Source organism: Furipterus horrens, unplaced genomic scaffold (genome assembly GCF_987537825.1).
Source record: "Furipterus horrens unplaced genomic scaffold, mFurHor1.1.pri manual_scaffold_11, whole genome shotgun sequence".
Classification (NCBI taxonomy): Eukaryota; Metazoa; Chordata; class Mammalia; order Chiroptera; family Furipteridae; genus Furipterus; species Furipterus horrens.
The window spans coordinates 3683656-3705886 of record NW_028327181.1 but is presented as its reverse complement, the minus strand read 5'-3'; the positions used below and the strand labels follow the sequence as shown (position 1 = coordinate 3705886).

Below are 22231 nucleotides of genomic sequence, written 5' to 3'. Positions count from 1 at the left end.
CCCGCCCTTCGCAGCGGGAGCCCGGATGGAGTCTTTCTCCGCCCACCCGGCTGCGCCACAGGCTCCGCCCCAGCCCCTCTATCTGATTGGCTCTGGTGACCGGCCCCCCGAGTGTCAGCTCTGGGTTGGTTGACTTGGCCACCGCTCGGCCCTCCTCCGAGCGGCGCGCGGCGCGCGGCGGGCGTGGCCACGTCCTCTACGTCCGGACGCTCGGTGGCCTCTGAAGGCCCCGCAGTCGCAGTCCAGAAGGAAGGAGAGCGTCTGTGCGAGGAACTGTTATGGTGTTGAGTTTGCGGCTGGAGCCGACGGAGACGCGGCAGTCGCGGCCATGAAGGTGAGGGGCCGGCGGAGAAGGGCACGCTCTCTGAGCCTGTCCCGTCCGGCAGGGGCGCCCGAGTTGCCTTCCTTTCTTCTCCAGGGACCTTCGCTGTGGGGCATCCCAGCCGGCCGGCGTCTGGGTCCCACACCGGCCCAGGGCGGCGGTTCTCCTGGGCTCCCCGATCCCTCCAGCTCTCACAGCGCCTCCGGTCAGCGAGCCCGGGGAGCGGGGAGAGGCCGTGCGCCCGCCCGCGTTCGCGCCTCGGGGCCCCTCTCCGCGCCGGGCCCTGTCCGCGTCCTCGGGGGCCCGCCGCGGACCCCCTGGTGCTCGCCCCGGCCCTCGTGGCTCTGCCCACAGCGTGTCCTCCCCCCGCCGGTCCTTGAACTGCCCCGATCGTCGGGAGCACCTCGGGCTTGTCGCAGGACAGCAGCTGCCGGGTGAAAGGAACAGGAGTGGTGCGGGGGGAGGGGGCACGAGGCTGGGGCCACACTTCGGGCTTAGAGATGCCTCGGGGCGGGGATCCCACCCGGGACCTAATAACATCGGGGCGGCGGCGAACTAAATGTGTCTCCATCGCCGCTGGGTACGCAGCAAGTAATGTGACAGCTTGAGTTCTCGCGGGTGGGTGTGAGCGCGTGGGAGCATCACCGAGCGAGAAGTGCAAGGGAAGGGGGCAGGTGCTGGCCTACTTCGGGGCGCCGAGGCCCCTAAAGAGCTCCGTGGACAGCAGCCCCTCGGGGACCGATTCCTCGGCCTCACTCAGGCCAAGTGGGAGAGCCGCGAGGTGGTGATTCGCGTTCAGACAGAGATGGCCGCTTCCACGAGTCCCAGACCAGAGGGAAGAGAAAGAACCGAGTGAGCTGCTGGCCTGAAAACACCACGTGCGCGGAGTCCCGGAGGTTTCCTGTGGCGGATCGCGAAGGGAGGGTCCGGTGGCCAGAGAAATGCAGCAGAGGTCCCGCTGAACGTGGCCCGTGAGTCAGCTCAGAGGGCGATGCTGTGAGCAGGAGTAATTCAAAATACCGGCCCCCGCTTGCGGCGTTTGCCGGTCGGAGGCGAAGAGGCCTCGAGGAACCACATTATGGAAACGAAAAGAAAACAAAAACAAAAACGCGAAACGCTCGGGAGCAAGGAGGAATTTACAGCGGGTAACGTCTGCGCGTTCAAGCGTGAGGCTGTCTTAGGAGCTGATTTTTAAAAACTTCCCAGTTTAGTTACAAAGTATTTCAACGTAGAGGACCTATTAAAACGTCTAAAACTAGTTTTCTCCCTGGAAACCATCGTCTTCCGAAAACAACATGCGGATCTTTGTGTGTATAATACCTCAAAGAACGTCATTATCTTTATTAGTATTAAATTCTTGGCCCATCAAGGAACTAGGTGTAGGAGGAGAGAATTAGGGACGGGCCCAGCGTCGAATTTTTTAACCAGCTTCTTTAAAAGCAAGTGTTTTTGAAGTTGGGTGGAAGATGCTACTTTCTGACTTGCAACAAGGTTTGGTGGCGGTTGAAAATGTAGGAAAGAAAGATACGTATTGTAGGAAGCATAAAGCAGACCTGAAGAGACTTCAGTCTGAGCCAGATGACAACTGAGAAGATTCTGCTTTTCATTTATGTTTTTGTGAAACTGGATTCATAGAAGTTTTTCTTTGGGCTTTTCGTCATTTAATTTTGTTTTCCACTGAAATTGTTTACTTGTGGGGTATTCTTAACTGTAGATTTCTGGGCAGGGTCAGTGACTCCTGATGCCATCGAATTCTAACATTTGAATGCTCGTTTAAGCAAGTATTTTCAGGGGGATTAATATTACTTTAAAAGCTAAGCAGTCAGGAAAAGTACATCCTCACTTGAACCCAGGAACAGCTAACTTGAGTATATGTGTGGAATGGGTATTTACTTTCTATTCTGCCTTTGTTTCCATAGAAACTGATGTTTGGAAATAGGTTTTACCTCTTAAGACGCAAGTATCTGTTTAACCTTAGGGTAGTGCCTAACTCCCTGTAAGGATTTAAAAAAAAAAAAATTGGTGTCCTATGTTAAATTGGTTTAATCCTCTTTCTTGTTTTTCCCTATTTTTATTGATCTCACCCTTCCCTAATTGTACTAATCATGTTAATTCTTCCGAGCTCAAAATGAGAAATCGAGGAGAAAGTAATCTGTTGACTATAATTTTCTTTCCTTTTTTTTTTTCTCTGAAAGGTGGGGGAGTGGTGCTAAGGATCAAGTACACTGTTTTAGAAAAAGAAAACAAAACCCAAACATGAGGAAGGTATGATCTCCAGCACGCGTTATTGTAAAACTATCAATGTGACCCAATGTCTTGCCTAAAAGTATTAACGTTTTTAAGATCAACATCTGTTTTTGCAGCCTGCTTACTGTTCAAATGGTGTGAAGAATTTAGGATGTAGGTAGAATTTCTTCTTTGTGGTATATGGACTGATGTTTGGTCATAAATACAGCAGAGTGCTTTTCCTACTGTGTGTCAGCTGAAGTAGCAGTTCTGATTAGAAATCCTTTTGCATTTTAAGGAGCATATTTTTATCCAGTGGCTTTAAATAGGGTAAAGATTTTTGCTTATTATCTCAGCTGTTTCTTCTGTTTTACTTTAAGTACTATTGGAAAGTTTAACCTAATTGAAATTCAAACTGCAAAACTTCCTGTTTTATATTACTGGTTTTAAGATGTGAAACATCTTTTCATATTGTTTAACCCAAGGACACGGAATTTTAGCAAACCGAAGGTTGTTTGGAGTTTAAAACAGAGCCTGCGGGCGGTTGAATTCTCTGAGGACGCTTTCATTGGTGAAGAACTGAGTCCTGGCCTGGTCTTTGTAGCTTTTTACAACATCAAGAGTAATTAATGTTCTTGAATTGGAAACCTCTAGGTTTATCCTTAAAAATAACTAAAATATTACCATATTTAATTTAGAGTGGTGGCAAACAGCTCTTAGGAGTTGGCATTGTCATTACTGTTGCTTACCTGTTGGGTTGGCCCAAAAAGTCCGTTACGTTTTTTCCGTAAAGTAAGTGGCACGTTTTTCATTTCACCAGTAACTATTGATTTGGATATTCTGAGTATGTGAGCTCTCTCCCGCTATTGGCTTCTCGTGGGCAGAGGCCAGGGGGCTGCTAACCACCTGGGAAGCTTCCCAGGTGCGTCCTGCCAGTGTCACGGTCTTCACTGACTGGTGGGCGCCAGGCAGAGGGGGTGAGTCAGCGCAGCTGCTCCCGATGGGAGCCATGGCACTGCTTACCTGTTCGGCTGCTTTTGGGGCCCGGAGCTGAAACCCAGCTGAGGCCTGGATGTTATCCCTGGGAGGTAGTGCTTAAGGGCGTGGCTGTGCAAGGGCTGCCATGGGACTCACGGGAGGCCACGCTGCGGCCCCTCGTTCCTCCTCCTGGGGGACCTTCCGCGTGACTGGCACGCGGCAGGAGGAGGAAAGGTCGGGGGGGGGGGTCCGAGCCAGTAAACAGAGATGTGAAAGGTCAGGGGTCTACTCCGCATGACCAGTGACACGAAAGAAAGGCCGCCCTGGGGGTGAGGGCCTTGTCGTCCCAGTTTTGCCCGTTGGTGGGCACCCGGGGCTTTCTGCCCTGCCGGCCTCCTGTCCCTGCCCGGCTCCCCCGGGATCATTCGGTTTCCTGTTTTCAAACCCACCAACACTCTTTCTCTCTGTGGCTCTCATGTACTCTTCACAGGAACCGCCATAGCTTTCCTTAGGCTTCACTCTGCTTTGCCTGGTTACTAGAACACAGTGCCATCATAAAAGAAATCACACCCTAATGTGGTTTAGCATAGGATTCAGACTTCACGGTAAAATTTTTGTTAATTCTTTAAATTTTGGAAGTATTTTCTCCCCATACGAATTCTAAAACCATATCAGATCACACACGCGCGCGCACACACACAGCCCCCTCTGAACCTTGTGGCCCTTTGGGTGCTGGCGCTGTGCCAGAAGGATGGGCTCCTGCTCTTGCAATGGAACGAGCTGTTTCCTCTCGCTTTGTGGGCTGACGATTCAGACCGGGCTCATACTGTGTCCGTCTGACTGAGGCACCCGGGGGGGTGCTTGTAAAATCCTTCGTCTGTTACTGTTGTGGAGATAAGTGTCACAACCGTGAGAACTGTCAGTTCCCCTCCCATGCAAATTGTTGAGGTTTGTGGGTAACACTGCCCCCCCCATATTCCTGTGGAGGGGAGGACATGTCTAATTCATTCTCTAGGAGACACTATAGGAGGAACACTTCCGGGCTTTCTGCTACCAGGGAAAACAGAGCAGCTTTGATGTTGGTGGGCTTTAGTAAATGAGCTGAACATGCTCTGGCTCAGTACTTTCTGGGACCTGCCAGATCTGTCGTCCTATGGGGCGGATAGGGGGGTGGGGGGGCGGAATGGCAGCCTGGTCAACCAGATGGTGAGCTGCTGTTGGTCACTGGGGTGTCACATTATCAGGACCCGTTGGCTGCGGACCTAAAGTCATGTTCTCCAGTCGGTGTTATTCGTAAATAAGCAATTATTCAAATTTGTATTTGTCTTATTTCGTAATTAGTTCCAAATTGGGTAGTGTTATTGGCCCTCAGAAATCTTGGTGCAGTGGCTCTGGAAACAAAAAGAAAAACTGGCACTGGGCGCCAGAACAACACGGGAAGATCCAGTGTCTGTGCCAGTCCAGACAGGAGGCTTTGGAGTTTAGTCTCATCCTTACGGCCCGTGTGAGTTTTTAATATGATACCTGGTTCTTAACGGATACCCGCGGTTCCAAGGGGAGTCTGTTTGGGGACAGTTCTGGCCTGAGGGGGCTTGTAGGAAAGGAATTACCAAGACAAAGCAGGTCGGTGAACCCTAAAAGATGGGAGGCAAGATGGTGGAACTCCAGCCCAGGAGGGCTCACCCTGGAGGTGGAGGGGGGCCAAAATAGTTTGAGCACTGGCTGTCTTTCTCCCAGTATTGGAAATTTCTCTCTCTGTCCCTCTCTGTCTCTCTCTGTCACACACACACACACACACACACACACACACACACACACACGAATAAGTTTGGGCCAGAAAGCAAAGAGCTAATAAAATGAAGGCAGGCACCAAATTCTAGCAAGAGTTCCAGGCCAGAATGTGGTACATGTGAAAGCACCTAATTTAAGAGTCAGATTAAGTTAACGATCGAGGGGGGGGGGGGGGCTCAGAGGGAAAGGAAACACCAGTGGTATGTGCCACGACTTCGGGGGGAAACGTAGGCAGGTTCTAAGGGCCACGTGGCTGAAGTGTTGGTCTCAGAACTCGAGAGGCACAGGCCGCAGGGGTGGCCGCGGCCCCTTTGGTTCAGGAATCTGCTGCGTGATTCTCCAGCTGAAGACTGGGCAAGAAGGAGAAATCGCCTAGACTGGGCAGTTAGGAGGAGTCAGACTTTTAACCCCAGCTGCACATTCAAATTACACAGGGAAGTTTGAAATTCTAATGCCTAGGGTGTACCCCAGGCCAGTTAGGCCAGCGTCTCTGCGGCTGGGACCGAGCAGCAGTATTCTTTAAGGCTCTGCTGGGGGGTCCAGCCACGGCCGGAAGTGGGGCTCACAGGCCTCGGCATTTCCTCAGCCAGGGACGGCGACAGCGGCCACCGTGGCACGGGACTGAGAATCCTGCTCCGAAGAAGTTGGGGAGACAGACTCACTAAAGAGATGGCCTTAATTTCAGCACTGATGGTGGGGTGGGGGCAGAAAACACGGGGCTTAAAGGGGAAATGGGAATTTAGTTTTTAAAATAGGCCGGCTGGGAAAGAAAGGCGCTTCAAAGAAAACAGTGGTTTCAGCCCTGACCTTTCAGGAAGGCTGTGTCCCCGACGGAGCTGTCACAGGGTAACAGCGTACGCAGGCAGGTCTGTCCTTCCGGGGGATGCTGAGAGCATTACTGCAAGGTTATTAGTGGGCGATGTTTGTCCAAATTCAAGCTCCCACGTCTAATACGGCTGAAACGTGGATTTTTCAGTGTTTCCTCTCCCTCTGCTGTGGTTTTTGGTTGAGTTTTTACGAAATAATAGGTTACAGCAACATATTTTTGCCTGGGACGACACTTTCGGGGCTGGCTTGGGCTGCGCTTCGTAATTTTTATTTTATGGTGAGTTGGCTGAAAGAAGACGGGAGTGTTCTTTTCATTATTTTCCGTTCTGGGCCATGCAGAGGAAATCCCCCCTGCACCTTTATAGAAACATGGAGACTGGGGGGAAATTGTTACCCTTCAGTGGTGATGTTCACACAGAGATGCCACCTGATTTCCCAGGATAAGTCCTCCTGTTCCCTTAGGAGAACAGAGCGTATTTCAGCCCAGAGTTTTAACGACCATCCGTAGTAGCATGGTTTGACAGTTGATATCTTTCTAACTCGCTGTAAAACTGATTCCTGAAAAAACAAAATGTGTGGCAGGGCTGCTTTTAAACCGGATAATCGCTTGAGATTTTGAGCTTGCTAGGTCAGAATCATTTTTACTTTTATTACTCTTTTCTCAATAAGACAATTTGAACTTTCTAGATAGCATGAAAATTTTAAATACTGTTACATGGCCTTTCAAAAAGTAATGGAAAGAAACCTTACTTATCAGTTGTGATGGTGGAACTAGATGCAGTGGGGAAAAGTAGTTCTGTCTACAAGGACCTTTCCCTGGAGCTGGGGAGACCCCCCCCCCCAGGAGTCGGGGGGATAAAAGCTTAGACAACGGCTGATCTGTGTGTTTGGCAGCGAGGTCAGCAGGCAGCTGGAGCTTCTCAGAGGTTTTACCGCCGTAAACTCCTGGAATGAGGAAAGTTACCCTAGTGGGACGTTCTCTAGTTGTGTGACTCCCCGGAAATATACGTGCAAATTACATTTTTTAAAACAGCATTTCACTTGTTTTAAGAACTCAGTGTCTAGAGCACTGTAGGTGGAATCCTTTGGTAAAAGAATATGCACTGTAAATGAGCTGCTGGTAAATCTGGGTTTGCATCCTTTCATATTTAAACAAACCTGGAGTCTGAGGTGTATTTAAAGGTATGATCTCCTAACTGTAATGTAAACTGACTTTTAAAGGCATCGCTGTTTCCTGAGAATTACAGGGTATGAAGCTATATAATACTGAGGTCGGTGACCCCGGTACTTAAGGCTGTTTGAGCCTTGCGTTGTGGTTTCTCACTGTGTTACCTTCTCCTGTAGCGCATCCCTTCCAGGGGTAGCAAGACTAGCACGATCCTTTTACAGCATCCCAAGTAGCCTTTTAGAGTTGTTTAAAAAACTTTTTTTTTTTCTTAAAGCGCTTGCTGGACAAACAGTAAATGTTTGACAGAGTTAGATAATTAAATTAACTGTATCATTGTCATGTGCTGCCATTTTACCTCGCAGGACCTCACCTGGCTGGACTTCCGTTACCCATCCATGATCTAGAGTCTGCAGGATGCTTAACAATGGGACAAGGGCAAACGTTAGCTCCAGACGTTACAGCTTTTCTATTTTTAGCATCAGAAAATACCTTAAGCCCTTACTGAAAAAAATATACTTGTATGTGTATATACTTCTGAGAAGCTCGGTTATCAGGTTTCTGAGTCAGCAGGGGAAAGAGGCTGCTAGGTGGGTACCGTGCCTGCGGTGGTGGTCCCAGGGGGCAGGAGGTGGGGGAAACAGACAAGGCAGGTCAGTGGTTCCCGGCCATTTAGCGGAGTGGCAGGTGGCCCGCGCTTTGGGAGGTCATTATGATTACTGAGTCATCAGAAATTGTGGGCAGTATTTGAAAAGGTAGGATAACTGTTTTTTAAAAATATTTTCCTTAATGTCAAGTTAACATATTCTTTTTAAAGAATTTGGAAAGTAGAGAAAACCTCAAGAAAATCAGTTACACGAGATACATGAAAACCTGGAGAGCTTCAGCTGGCATTTTGATGTTTTTCCAGTCATTTTTTAAAAATTATTTCCATATGCACAGCTACAAATGAGAACAGAAGTGGAATGAAATTAAGCTAACTTGAACTTACAGTCTTTCTGCCGGGCGGTGGCTGGGAAGGGCCGCCCCAGCACACAGAACCGCGCTTCCGGCGTGGCGGTCCCCTGTCCGGGTCTGTCAGGCAGAATCCGGGCTGCTCAGTTTAATTTAAATGCCAAGAAAACACAGGCTTTTGTGTGTAAGGCGGCAGTTTTCAACCCTTTTCCTCTCGCGGCACACACAGACTACAGTTCTGTGGTGTATAGTTTTTGCCAATTTGACCGAAACAGCATTTTACATTTGCGCATTTTGCTAGGATTCTGACTCGGTCACAGACCGCTGCTGCGGTGTGGGCATCTCAGGGAGCAGAGGTCCGTGCCCTGGCTAAGTAGTCAGCTGTTGCGTGGTTTTAAAAATTCTTAAGCACACCCCCGATACTGCACAGCATGTACTGCTAGCCAGTAACTTTTTCTGTGTGTGAGCACATGGAAAAACAGCATGTCGTCTTTACTGAACAGTAAGAGTATCCCGAATGTTCTTTGCAAATACCGGAGAGTTCTCTTTCCAAATAGCTTAAACCTTTTTGATGCTGAAAAGACTCAAAGTTCCTTACGGCAAACGTACCTCTCCGGAGCGGCACTTCCTGCAGATCCCAGAGGCCCGGTTCCACCCAACCTCACCCCGGCCCCTCCTTGTGCTCCCTTGCAGGCGGGCGCCACGTCCATGTGGGCTTCGTGCTGCGGGCTGCTGAACGAAGTGATGGGGACCGGCGCGGTCAGGGGCCAGCAGACGGGGTTCGCGGGCGGCGCCGGCCCCTTCCGCTTCACTCCGAGCCCCGAGTTCTCCACGTACCCGCCGGCCCCGACAGGGGGGCCCAACATAGTGTGCAAAGCCTGCGGGCTCTCGTTTTCCGTCTTTAGAAAGAAGGTGAGTGCGAGGAAATGTTACCGCAAAAGGCATACAGCGCTCCTGACTGTACGCAGTTCTGAACACCACCGAGTCTTCGTTGCCTTTTTAAAAATACCGGAAAGTGAGTCCTGCTAACCATTTCTCACTTGGAAAAGAAACCCTTTCTCCTGAACTCTGACTTGTTTGTACACTTTGGTTCTTCCTGATGATGCTTATATTCTGAAGCGAGATTTAATTAGTCTGCAGTTCTGTTCAGAGATATTTACTGTAAATTCTGATCTCAGTTTTAAAAAATATCCTTACCCATATTCTTAACTCAAGTGAAGAAATGAAGCCAAGCATTACGGTAACTACCGTCCAGAGGTTCAACATAAACCACTTGGGTTAGAGTTACTCTTTCTGAGAACCATCATTGCCAGGCCATCTTGCAGTCTTCGTTAGTTTAGTCCTTTGAAATACTTAAGGGCCATGGCCAGCATGGCTCAGGGGGTTGGGCGTTGTCCCACAAAGCGGAAGGTTGCCGGTTCGATTCCCAGTCAGGGCCGTACACGCCTGGGTTGTGGGCCAGGTCCCCTTTTGGGGGTACGTGAGAGGCAACTGATCGATGTTTCTCTCCTCGGTCTCCCTCCCTTCCCCTCTTTCTAAAAATAAAATCTTAAAAATAAAAAAATTTGAGGAAAAGGCACCAAGCAGAAATGACCACATCTTAGTGTCTTCTTTAAGCTTTGCTAGTGGGCGGCTTTGACTGTGGCTGAGGTCACTGCACTAGTGGGGCCCTCTGTTTGCTTGGATTGACCTGGAGAGGTCAGTTGCCCCTCTCTTCCCTTGGGTCACGCTTTAACTTCTCTCTAAATGGGGAAGTGTTCGCCCAGGAAGAGCAGGGAGAGTTCGTGGTGCTTTCTGCCCCGTGCGTGTCACGTCAGCTCTGTTCTGCTAATTACATGTTTGCACCGAGGGGTGGAAAGGTTTTAATTCATTAACACAAGAGTATATGTTTGTCTTAAAGGTCTATATTTAAACTTCAGGGAATCTCACTGCCTCGGCAGTAACTGTTTTGAGTTTTATGGCTTTTGAAACATAAAAGCCTCTGAGAATAGTCTGGTGCCACAGAGGAGCTCCATAAGAATGAGAATTGAATTTTAATAGAAGGCAGAAAGAAAACGAGGGCTGTCACAACGGCTTGTATCTGGCCATCACTAAACGCCGCTTTTCTGTTTCTTCAGCATGTGTGTTGTGACTGCAAGAAGGATTTTTGCTCCGTTTGTTCCGTCTTACAAGAAAACCTCCGTAGATGCTCCACCTGTCACTTACTGCGAGCGACAGCCTTTCAGCGGCCTCAGTTAATGCGCCTGAAAGTGAAGGACCTGCGGCAGTACCTCATTCTTAGGAACATACCGACCGACACCTGTCGAGAGAAGGAGGACCTGGTGGACCTCGTGCTGTGCCACCAGGGGCTGGGCTCGGAGGACGGCCTGGACACCCGCAGTCTGAGTTCGTCACGGTCCCGGAACTCTGGCTTTTTCACACATTCGTTTTTTTCAAGCTATACAGCCCCCTCTGCGTCCGTGTCCTCGTTTCAGGGAGAGCTGCTGGGCAGAGACGGGACCGTAGGTTCTGCAGCGCTGGCACAGGTACGAGGCGCGGATGACCCAGAGGGCCGGGCCTGTCTGCTCTTGGCCGTGCGTGGCGGGACCTTCAGGGGCTGCTGTCTCCCGGTGGGAGCCTGAGGCTCCTCACTCTGAACTCTGTGCTACGGGTGCTCCCGACGTGATTCTCTGAGCGTAGGTGCTGGGCAGCCCCGAAGTCAGCTATCTGACGGGCCCTAAATAATGCATCAGTTTCTTGAGCTTAATTACCTTAGTTCCCCTACTTTATATAGTTAAATACTAATGAAATAATGACTGTAAAAAGCAGGAGGATATAAACAGTGGCGGGACTGTTTTGTGTGTCAGTGACCAGGGAAACGGTAGTGGAAGCTAACCTGTTGCCCAGTTGCCTTGCTATGGTAGACTTCTCTTGATTTAAATCGTGGGCAAGAACCACGTGAATTCGTGAAAGGAAGTGGTTATTTGCTGATTTCAAAGAAGGGCCAGTGCAGAATGCTCGCCCAATGAGGTCCTTGGGCATCCTGATTAACATGCAAGGGCTTATAATTAACATGAATTTGTATGTATGAATGATTTCAAAGTGCTGAAAGAATTATTTTGAACAATTTTCTCCTCAATTTTCTTCCCTGAATAAAGGAGTTAGAAGCAGAGGGAAATTTGGTCTAGTTGTCTTTTAAGTAGTCATAACTTCGACAAGCTCAACATAAGAGTTCGTTTCCCAGATGAGAGCTGGCATAATTATTAGGCAGGCATAAGAGGCATCTGATTTTTGTGCTGCTTTCGGGTTTACCACACCACTTGGGAGGAGGGGGTCTTTAGATTCTACCACATGATGCTTATGAACTGGGAGGGACAGAGTATCTGAAATTGAGACCAACCTAGACTGTGGTAGAGCTGTGGTCAAAATAAAGTCAAGAGAGAAAGATGTGAGAAGATACATAAATCAAATAGAAGGGATTTCTGTCCTTCCTAAGGAAAAAAATACTTCTGACTACTGAGGAATTTCTAGAAACTGGAGCTAGCATCAGCCATCAGTGAAGAAATCTAGAAACCATTCACTGGAATGAAGTCTTTCCAATCAAATACCGCTGGCACTTGGGCTGACCTCAGAGCTTTAGTTTCCGTCTGTATCTTAGAGGCTCCAGGCAAGCCGGCCACGTGAAGGCCTTTGCTAATGACTGCAGTTCCACGTGCCTGTGGCGCTGGCGTTCCATGATGGGATCTTCCTCGGGGTTCTGGTCAGGCTTTACAAATCCACACGCACCTAGGGATGTGGCCTTTGCGATAACTTTGCGGGAGCTAAGTGGTTTATGGAATCGTGTGGGGCCCCACTCTTGGGGAGGGGCAGCAGCATTCAGGACCCAAAGGAGCCCTGGAGTATGCCCGGTGTGGGGGACGGTCTGGAAAGGTTTACTTCTGCGATCAGGGTTGGTTGGAACTGTTAGGAAGGTGATTCCTGACCTAACTGTATCCATTGTGAGTACAGGTACAAAGCGAAGTCGCTTCAGCAAACACAGAAGATGACGATGAAGATGACGACGACGATGACGATGATGAGGAAGAAAACTTGGAGGAACAGGTCGGCTCCTATAAAATTTGGTTTCCCTGACATGCCAGCCTGGCAGGCAGGAAACTGCCCACGTGTGCTTTTGCTAGATGAGCGCAGAATGTTTCTTCTGGTTTGAACGTAGCACAGTGTATGAAACACTTTCCGGACTGACAGATCTGGAAGGAGGCCCAGGGCCAGGGAGGACCGCAGGGCGCGGGGGCAGGTCCTTCCCCTGCTGGGGGAGGTCTGGGTCTGCAGGCACCGAGGGGACAAGCTCTGTGATTCCAGGTGCCCGGCCTCTCCAAGAGGGGACTCAGAGCTTCGCTGTCGGACCTGTCAAGCATGGAGGACGTGGAGGCGATGAGTGTGCGCCAGCTGAAGGAGATCCTGGCTCGGAATTTTGTCAACTACTCTGGCTGTTGTGAAAAATGGGAGCTGGTAGAGAAAGTAAACCGACTGTACAAGGAGAATGAAGAAAACCAAAAGGCATGTAAGTTTATTTTTTCTTTTTTCTCCTGTAGTATCCTTCCTTAGGCTTCAGAAACTGGGCTGTTTTTGTTACAAATCAGACTTATTCTGAGAAAATTATGCATCCTTATATTGAGTGTGAATTAGTTTCCTGAGCCTCTTTATAGATCCGTTTAAGGAGTACGTTCCTTATGTGGTGTTGGCTCTGAGATCAGTGTTGCAAAGTGAGGTAGGTGCACATTTGTCCAGTCTGCTTTTTCTTGGCGTTTGTTAGGGCTCTAATGAAATTCCCCGTGTCTATAAAATGCTTGTTTCCTCACTGATCTCTGAGGCCAATTAAAAAGTGCAGTTGGGATAACCAAACAGTAGAAAGAAGTTCCCTGCATCCACGGTGTTAAGTATTGCATCACATATGTAGCATCAAGCACCGGAGGTTTCTGGGTAAGTCACAGAGAGCTGAGGCTAAGGGCTTCTGAACTAGTTAACGGTGACACGTGGGGCAGAAATCCTCAGCGGCTAACGGGGCCGAGCCACAGAGCGATTCTGGACAAGAAAAAATAATTCACTGATGTTCAGACTGACAAATCCTATGTTCTTACCTGCACCTCAGCAGTCCTCCCATCATTAACTGTCATCACCTCAAGTTTTTTTCTTTGAAAGCTGGTTATAATACAGCATTTGTTGATAAACAGGTTTGTGCCTGGAATACACAAATTATGTTGGCACACCTACTTCTAAGATGCTGCTGCGATGGTAGGTACAGGGGTCGTAATCCCCAGAGCCTTCAGCGGTCCCAGGCTTGGGCCTGGGACATGGCGTTCTGGTTGCGAGGGGACATCAGTTTTAAACGCCAGCAGTGCACAGGGTGTGCCGGCCGGGTGTGCCCATGTCTGCCCTGGGGGGGGGGGGGGGGAGACGGTGAGGTGCAGGACGCCTGTCACTAGTCCCGTCTCCAGGCTTACGGGGGCCACGTTTTGTTTTGAGCCCAGCTTGAACCTTTCCTGAGTGACTGGCTCCGCAGCCTTACCTGGCACTGGCTCCTCTGCTTTATGCTCCGAAGGTGTATGAGTTGGAAGGAGGCTTCCATGCCGGAGCCCAGAGCCCAGACAAATGGACTCTAGAGCCTTCTAGTACCTTCTACATCAGGTCACCTTGCCCATTGGATCCTTTCTCCCCACTCCCCAGCAGTGGCCTGGGCTGTGAGCCAAATTACAGGAATCTCTTTACATAACAATGTTTTTTCTCTTAAACCCAGGGATTACTGGCTTTCAAGCTTGAATTGTTGTTCCTTTCTTCCTAACCATATTCATGATCCCCATCGCTCCTTCCTGTGACCTGGAGAAAGGGAAGCCTCAATGTCCATAGCTCTGGGGTTGGAACTCACGCTGTGAACTTTTAAAACTCCTTCAGCACCTTTTTTATTCCCCGTCTGAATTTTCTCAAAACCTAATCCGGGCCCCAGAGCCAGGATGGCCCATCCCTTCCGAGTTAGACGGACTCCAGCAGCAGCAGGGTGGCCAGGAGCCCAGATGGCCTTTGCGATGCCTCCAGGGCTGAGGCGGGTGGGTGGCTTACCTGCCGGTGTGGAAATGCGGCTCCTTGTCCTGCGGAGACGCCCCACGGCCACACGCTGGGCTGGAAACTCAGCCTGCGTTTAGGGCAACCGAGGCGCTCATTTTGATTCAGACACCGGTCACAGAAACCTTGGATTCCATAGATTAAACTAGAATTAAATACCTGACATTTGCTGGGCGTGTCGCACCTGGCCCAGAGCTGAGCATTTCTCATTTCTTCACAAAATGCTGCCGGGTGCAGGCATTGATTTATTGCCATATCTAACGGAGGGAAGAGTGCAGGCGTGAGGGAGGTCGTGCTGCGCCTGTGCAGTCACTCGGCCGGTGGCCGCGCGCCCCGCGGTGGCCCTGTCGGCAGCCCCAGCTCTCTGTTGCCTTTCAGACGGCGAGCGCGTGCAGCTGCAGGATGAGGAGGACGACAGCCTGTGCCGCATCTGCATGGACGCCGTCATCGACTGCGTCCTGCTCGAGTGTGGCCACATGGTCACCTGCACCAAGTGCGGCAAGCGCATGAGCGAGTGCCCTATCTGCCGGCAGTACGTGGTGCGCGCTGTGCACGTGTTCAAGTCCTGAGGCGATGCTCACCCCGGGCTCGGTCCCCGGCGTCGGGGCCCAGGAGGGACTAGAGACTTGTGTTCAAAAGCTGAAGTTATTTTTAAAGATTATTTTCACTACTAACTGGGAACAAAGATCCGCCCTGAGTTACGGCAGCGCCATACGCCCGTCAGCCCGTGGACGTGCCATTTCCCAGGCGCGGCCCGGCTTCCTCCCACGTCCGCGGTCACCAGTGCTGACGTCAGACCCCGTCCGGCATCAGCAGCCCCCCCTTTGAAGGGTGCGGCCCCGTTCTGCTCCCTCCTGTTTTTAACCCAAACTACTCGGATGTTTGAGACTTCTGTTCTCTCTGGATGAGATCACTGCCCACACGTGACCAACCAGTGGCCCCTCCGAATGTTCACCTTATTAGTCATGTATATTTTAAATGCTACTGATTGACGAATGTAAGTTTCCACATTGCTATCTCCGCATTTAAGCCTAACTGGGAACATCTGACATCCTCCCGTCACTGCCAGGGCCTTAGACCGACCACGTCCGTTTCTGTTCAGGTCCAGCTTTGTATAGCAAGGGCTGCATCTAGCTTCTTCCACTCGAGACGTGTGTGTTAAGTTCTCTCAATATGTAACTGGTTTACACTGTTTTGTATAGTGAAAGTGTATTTTCAGTGCTACTGCTAGCTAATTTGGACTTTAGAAATAAAATTAGATTTTCAAAAATGCTTTTATTCCCTTGGTCCTAGTCGGTTCCTGGTTTACTTGGGTACAGCATAAACAGGCGTCTAGCGTGGTCGGGCTCCCCTCCTCACTGGAGAGGGGGCCACCCTTTGCGGCCGTTACCAGTGAGGCCCACCTTGGATTCGCTGTCGGCTGTGACCAGGGGTCCAAGGTTACCTGCAGCGTCTGCAGTCGGTGCTGCCCCCACTGCAGACCTGGGAGCTGACCTCTGAGAAGTTAAAGAGCTTGTCAGAAATTTCACTGAGAAGGAGACCGTGTCAGGATTAGAACTCGGCTCCGATGCCAGTGTTTGAACCCTCCCACTGTCGCCTGTCAGCTGAGAACCCCGAGACGTTAGCTTCTGCAGAACTGTTGCAGGACATGAAGGACACGAAATCTCTTTCAGAGTCAAATGCTAGCAAGGTGCGGCTTTTGGTTGACATGAGACTGAATGTGGATTCGTTCTCACAACGGGCAGCTATGTTTTTAAAAAATGTCTTTAGTGAGGTAAAACTGCATTGTAAATGCTGGGGTTTTTTTAAATTGTGGGATATAGTCAATGTACAAATGTACACTTTTTTAAAACATTATTTTCTCATTCCTACCCCGTCCACTTTGGCAACCAGCAGCTAGCTTGCCCTGTATTTGTGTGTCTGTTTCTGTTTGTTGTTTTTAGATTCCACATATAATTGACATCACACAGGATGTGTCTTTGACTTACCTCACGTAACAGAATATGCTCTATCTAGGCCCATCCGTGTTGGGCTTTCTATTCCACTGAGCTGTGTGTTTTAATGCCAGCACCATCCTGTTTTGATTATCGTAGCTTCATAGTATAGTTTGATATCAGGGAGCATGATACCTCCTACCTTGTTCTCTCTCAAAGTGCCTTTGGCTGTTTGGGGTCTTCTTTGGTTCCATATCAACGTTAGGGTTAGTTGTAGTTCTGAGAGGAATGCCATTGGTACTTTAATAGGGATGGCGATGAATCTGTATGTTACTTTAGGTAGTGAGGACATTTTTATTTTTATTTCTTTAAAGCTTTTTTCAAAAAAAGGTTTTACTTTCGGTTCGAAGGCCCACTCTCAATCAGAGCCATACCAGCCAGGGCTGTGAGGATGTTTTTAATAATATTAATCCTTCCACTTATTTGTACCTTCTTCATTTTCTTTCTTCAACGTCCTGTAGTTTTCAGAATACAGGTCTTTCACCTCTGCTTACATTTATATCTGCTAGATATTTTGGTTTTTGATGCCATTGTAAACCGTATTTTCTTAATTTCTCCTCCTGGTTGTTCATTATCCTATAGCAACAGATTTCTACATATGGATTCTGTATCCTGCACCTGCACTGACTTAGTCTAATACGTCTTGGTAGAGTTTTCAGGGTTTTCTCTACGGACCATCCTATCGTCTGCAAACAACGGGAGTTTCACTCCTTCCTCTCTGACCGCGATGCCTCCCACTGCGTGTTCTCTGCTGGCCACCATGGCCCAGACCTCCAGGACTGTCCTGAACGGAAGTGCGCACCCTTGTCTTGTTCCAGATATCAGAGGGGAAGCTTCCTCAGCTTCTCATTGCTGAGTATGACGCTAGCTGTGAGTTGGTCATGTGGCCTTTATCATGTTGATATGTTCCTCCTCTACCCACTCTGTTGAGTTTTTATCATGAAAGGATGTCGAGTTTAGTCGGATGCTTTTCCTGCCTCTGTTGGTGCGTCTTCGTTGTGTTAATGCGATGCATCGTATGAGTTAATTTTACACCATCCTTGCAGTCCATGGTATAGAACCCCTTGGGTTGTGGTGTATAATCTTTTTAATGTGTGTTGAATCTGGTTTGCTAGGCCTTTTCTAAGAATTTTTGCATCTACGTTCATCAAAGATACTGGCCTATAATTTTCTTTTTTTTGTAATATGTTTGGCTGTTTTGGTGTCAGGGTAATACTGGCTTCGTAGAGTAAGTTTGGTGGGTTTTGCAGTGGGTAACCCAGACGTGAGAATTACAGCAAAGGAGGCAGTCTGCCCCTGTGCATGGAGCGGAAAGTGGGACTAGTGAAGAAAAACACCCCTTTCTGCTTAGTCTGGTTTTGAGGGTCAGAGCGCGTAAATCAAGGCCTCGTGGCTCTTTCAAACGCCCTCTCCTACTTACCTGCAGAGCCCGGGGCGGGTGTCGGCTGCTGTCCACACTAACCAGCATGAGCAGGCCCTTACCTCGCTACAGAAGCAGTACACCTCAGCCCCCGCCGGAGCTGTAGGAGCACTTACCTTGTCTGTACTTCCCCTGAGACCATGAACTCCAGAGAGTCGCCTCCCCCCCGCAGACGGGGAGGTCTTCAAATCCAGGCCGGCAGGCCGCAGGAAGCACATTTAGAAGCTGAGCAGCAGGTGCTGGTTTGTCTATAAAGTTAAATTAGAAAATTGAGATTTATTTGCACATCGTCTCAGCTTAAAACAGTTTACTTAATGTTTTCATCTCAGATTTATATTAAGTTTCAAGTGCTTGTTTTTAGCGAAAGAATAAAAACTGAATGGTGGATCTTCTTAGGCAGCATTTTGAGGAACCTTGGCTTAATGAGAAGCCAACAGATTTTTAGCCGCAGGAGCCTGACGCTTGGAATAACTGGGTTATAACATACTACCTTGTCCGGCAGACGCCAAACATTTCTCCCTGGAATCTGCATTTTATAGCTGGTGTGCTAGGCCTCTAATTGTCTGAATACATAATACATGGATAAAATTCTGAAGGTTTGGAATGGACAGTGACATCTCCTTGGCCCTGTCCTCACGATGTAGAAGGACGTCATCTGGGGCTTCAGAGGTACTGTGGTGTCTTCCTTGGGAAACAGCAGGTTGCCGAGAGGAGGAAGGGATGGGGCCTCCCCCCTTCCCTGGGTTAACGAGCTGCGAGCTAAGGCAGGAAGCACTACGTCCGGTTTGTGGTACTTCCGTTACACCCTCAGGTTTGGTGGGTGGCCTCAGAGCAGATGTTGGCAAGCCTCTAGCATAGCCTGGCCTTAGCTAAAGCTCATTTTTAAATAGCAGGTCTGTGTGCTGGGGTAAAACCTCAACTAAATTTTTCAGTTTACTTGAGGTGGAGGTGGGGCTCCCGTTACCCCCGCACTTAGCAACCTGCCTCAAGCCTGGAGCGACGCTGTGTCTCGGTTCCGTGGGGCGTCCCTGCGGTGGCTGTGGCTTCCCAGCCCTGGCAGCCCCTCCTTCGCCTCCTCTGCAGACCTGCGTGCTCCCAGAAACGTTCTAGGGCCATCAGGAGCCTCTAACCCTGAGGCCTCTTCCCCCAGAAACTATGAGGATGCCTCTGCTGGAGAGCTGGGTGACTGACTCGGAGGTTCAGAGAACTCAGCTGTGAAGCGAAGCGACGCTGAACCTCTGTGGGGGCGCCGCGTGATGAACGATCCGTTTTATAAATAAACCACCGTGTTCAACTAATCTTACCTCTGTTAAGTGCATCTCCTGAGTTAGATTCTGGGGAGCAACAGCTTCGGATGTCTCCAGTTTGAGTGAGAAAAGGACCTTTGGATTTAAAGTAACAGGACGCATGGACCTAGATGGGATCTAAAAGCACTTTGCCCTGGCAGACAAAAAGCTGGGGGGCGGGGGGCAGTATGAAAACTACTGCTAGCGGAGACCCCGGTCTTCGGTTGTAGGGCTGACGGAGGCAGGAAGCTGGGCCACCCGTTTTCAGATTCACGAGGAGCAGTTTCTGTATCTGTGTAGGAGGTGGCAGAGCCCTGTCGTTTAAAAAGCGCTGTGATTTAAAATTACTTCTCACTCGTTTCTGTGCCTGCCACCTAGGAAGCTGCCTCAGAACCAAGCAACTCCAGGCACCCTGGCCCAAGGCTCCTGGCCCAGGATATGGCCTCCCTGGGTTGCCTCTGATGGGAGGTGACGGAAATGGACGCCGCCCCCCCCCCCGACCTTGGGCAGTGGAATACCAGCTGGCCGTTGGTGTAGCAAAGCTCGTTCCCTTTCCCTTTCCAGCCACACACAGTAAGATCTCTTTCTGAAGATGGGAAAAACAGGTACCAAGGGGCCCTGCATTTCTCAGATGAGCAAGAAATGGCAGCTTGTTCGGCTTCAGGACAAAGTACACTGCTGTTGAGTTCGTGCCCCCAGACCTCACAGTCAGATGCCCTGCCCGCTCCTAGAACAGAAACCCTCAAAGTCCAAGAGTGGTTTTTTTGTACAATTGTTTATACAAATTCAACAAGGGTAAAACCGCGTCAGGGAAGGTCTAGGAAAACAACACCGTACGACAATGGCACTTATGAACGCAGAACTTTACAACTGGGAAGTCGCCATGTTAAAAACCTTGAACGAGAACTCAACTCACGCTTCAAAGGAGAGAGAAAAGGAAAAGGAAGGCGAGGCTGGGCCATTGATTCTACTTCTTGACTCGCTGTATAAATTAGATCTATGTGGGGTACAACAGCTCATGCTGGAGCAAAACCCTCCTGAGTGCAAAGGTTGAAGTCTGAATTTTAAAACTTTTGAGGAAAAGGTGACTTCTGTACAGAGGAAACTTGGCAAAGTGTCTCACTGTGACTATAATTTACACATATGCACAGCATGCTTATGTCACGTCTGGACACACAAAGCAGGCTCTCAGCTCCCAGGTAAACATGCTTTTTACTGGAAGGTCTTGGCCTGCTTCGCCAGGTCTGGGCACATGTGTAACTGGGTTATTTGTGTTGATGAAGTACAGGTCAGGTTCTCTCCTCCCTTACGGAAACCAGGACAGTTGGCAGTCGTAAAACAATAAAAACACTGGTATGCATTCAAACCTTCCATAAATAACTTTTAAACAATTTGTACAAAAATAATTCTGCATCGTGTAAGATGTAACAAAACCAAACAAAATGTGTCAAGACGGCAGATGTGCTGTGTGGTCCACTTCATGGTGACACCAAAAACCCTGGAGTCGCAAGGAAAGAGGTGTCCCAAACAAAACACCCCCACCAAAAAAAGAAAGAAAAGAGAGAACAACGCCCAAGCTCATGCTTCAGTGAGAGAATGCCTCCAGAGTCCAGCCCCCTCCCAGCAGGAATGTCTTCTCCGTAAAGGCCCCGCAGGGCCAGGAAGCAGTGCGGGGACGACTCGGAAAGCCCGAAGGAAAGCGTCCAGCCCACTCATCCCCAGGCGGCCGTGCCCTCGGCAAGGCTCGCGCACCCCAGTCGTTCTGTCGTCTGTTGCTCCCAGCTCCCCGCGGAAGATAAAAGCCCTCGTTCACTCTGTAAAGTCCTTTCCCCTCGCCCGCCCCGCCCCTCCTCCCTGCTGCCCCCGCTGTGCACACGAGTCCTCCGCGGACTAACTCAGCTTCTGCAGGAGCTTCTCTTCCACTTGCCCGAACTGGACACTCACAGACATCTCGGCGATGAACTGCTCACAGCCTTCCTTGGTCACCTGCTTGCAGTACCGCAGGTCAATGTGACAGATATTCCCACAGCGTTTGAAGAAGGACAGGCACTGGTCAGTAACCTTATTGCAGTCTGCAGGGAAGAGGGGACAGAACGTGAGGGCGACGGAGCCAGGAAGGCACTGAGCCCTGGGGCGTCCCTGGCCCCGGTGCCCTAAGGAAGGCCGCCTGCTTCAAAAGCTGCTACCAAGTAGAAAGGTTAATCGGTGCTTGACAGGCGTGCAGACCGTTCCCAGGGAAAGCCGCTGAACCCTCACAAAGCTGCCTCAGTATACGGATATTCGCGGGTAAACAGGCCTCCCGTCTGCGTTCATAAAGATCGGATCACGGGGGTGTCCCCTCGCTTGCTCTTACGCCTGCTACATTGCTGACCGCCACTATGCGCACCGACCTGCTGACTTTCTTCAGCTAAATCCCAGGGCAGCAACACTGGGTGACAAGACAGTAGGGTCTTAAGGTCCTCTGGGGACCCTTTCGCTCAGGTGGCCCCAGGGCCTCGGAGCGAGGCGCAGTGCGCTCGCCAGCCCTTCGCTGTCTCCGCCTGTGCCCGGGTGGAGGGCCCGTGTGCCAGACAGTGCTGGACAGGCTCTAAGTGCTGGATGGAAAGGTGACCTGAACGGATCGCCGTGGAAAATAACATGCGAAGATCAGATCTACACACACATGCGCCCTGGTCCGCACGACAGGGAAGGGCATTCGTGCTAGGATTTCTGCTCCGTTGACAGAACTGACCTGGGATAAACAAAAGGTGTCCCCATACCACACCAGGCACCTAGGACAAGGTGCCGCCCAGGCCCTCCTCCAGCACCAATTCAAGGCCACGGGCTGAGCTGCAAGCCAGCCGCCTGACGCTCGCGTGGGTACCGCACTCAGGCCCCACCTCTGCGGGGAGGCATAGCCCGCCACCGAAACTCCCTGAGGCGGGGGCGTGGCTTCACAGGCGCCTGGGGACAGATTATCTCACGCCGTCCAAACCTCAAACTTCCACTCGAATATGACACTGGGGACAGGAGGTGTATATCAGGCATGAACATGGGTGGCCACGAGGCAAACAACTAAACGGCACGTGGATCCTGACAAAGCAAAACATCCAACTGGATTATGTCAAAATGTAAGTTAAATAAGGTAATGGAACTATGACTTGGTAATTCCTGGGGAGACCATTTCTGAGG

The 22231-nt window shown here is 50.1% G+C and overlaps 2 protein-coding genes across 10 annotated transcripts in view; one reads left to right on the top strand and one right to left on the bottom strand.

The window, feature by feature from the left end:
- The first annotated feature begins 173 nt into the window (after positions 1-173).
- On the top strand, positions 174-15638 carry RNF34 (ring finger protein 34). Of its 2 annotated transcripts, XM_090257301.1 has the most exons (7): positions 174-334; positions 2518-2587; positions 8958-9176; positions 10382-10789; positions 12252-12344; positions 12603-12804; positions 14739-15638. In XM_090257301.1, exons 2-7 carry the CDS (start codon positions 2579-2581, stop codon positions 14927-14929), a joined length of 1122 nt encoding a protein of 373 aa, XP_090113427.1. In that variant the 5' UTR covers positions 174-334; positions 2518-2578; the 3' UTR covers positions 14930-15638. The 2 variants fall into 2 exon arrangements, with proteins under 2 accessions (XP_090113427.1, XP_090113428.1); XM_090257302.1 differs by lacking the exon at positions 2518-2587 and having other exon boundaries at positions 175-334.
- A 5255-nt stretch (positions 15639-20893) lies between these two features.
- Positions 20894-22231, bottom strand: part of KDM2B (lysine demethylase 2B) — a 113635-nt gene continuing 112297 nt past the window's right edge. For all 8 annotated transcript variants that reach the window (XM_090290609.1, XM_090290610.1, XM_090290606.1 and 5 more), the window contains one exon: positions 20894-21132. In XM_090290609.1, coding sequence (XP_090146735.1) covers positions 20951-21132 — 182 coding nt within the window. In that variant the 3' untranslated portion in view covers positions 20894-20950. The remainder of the gene's footprint in view (positions 21133-22231) is intronic.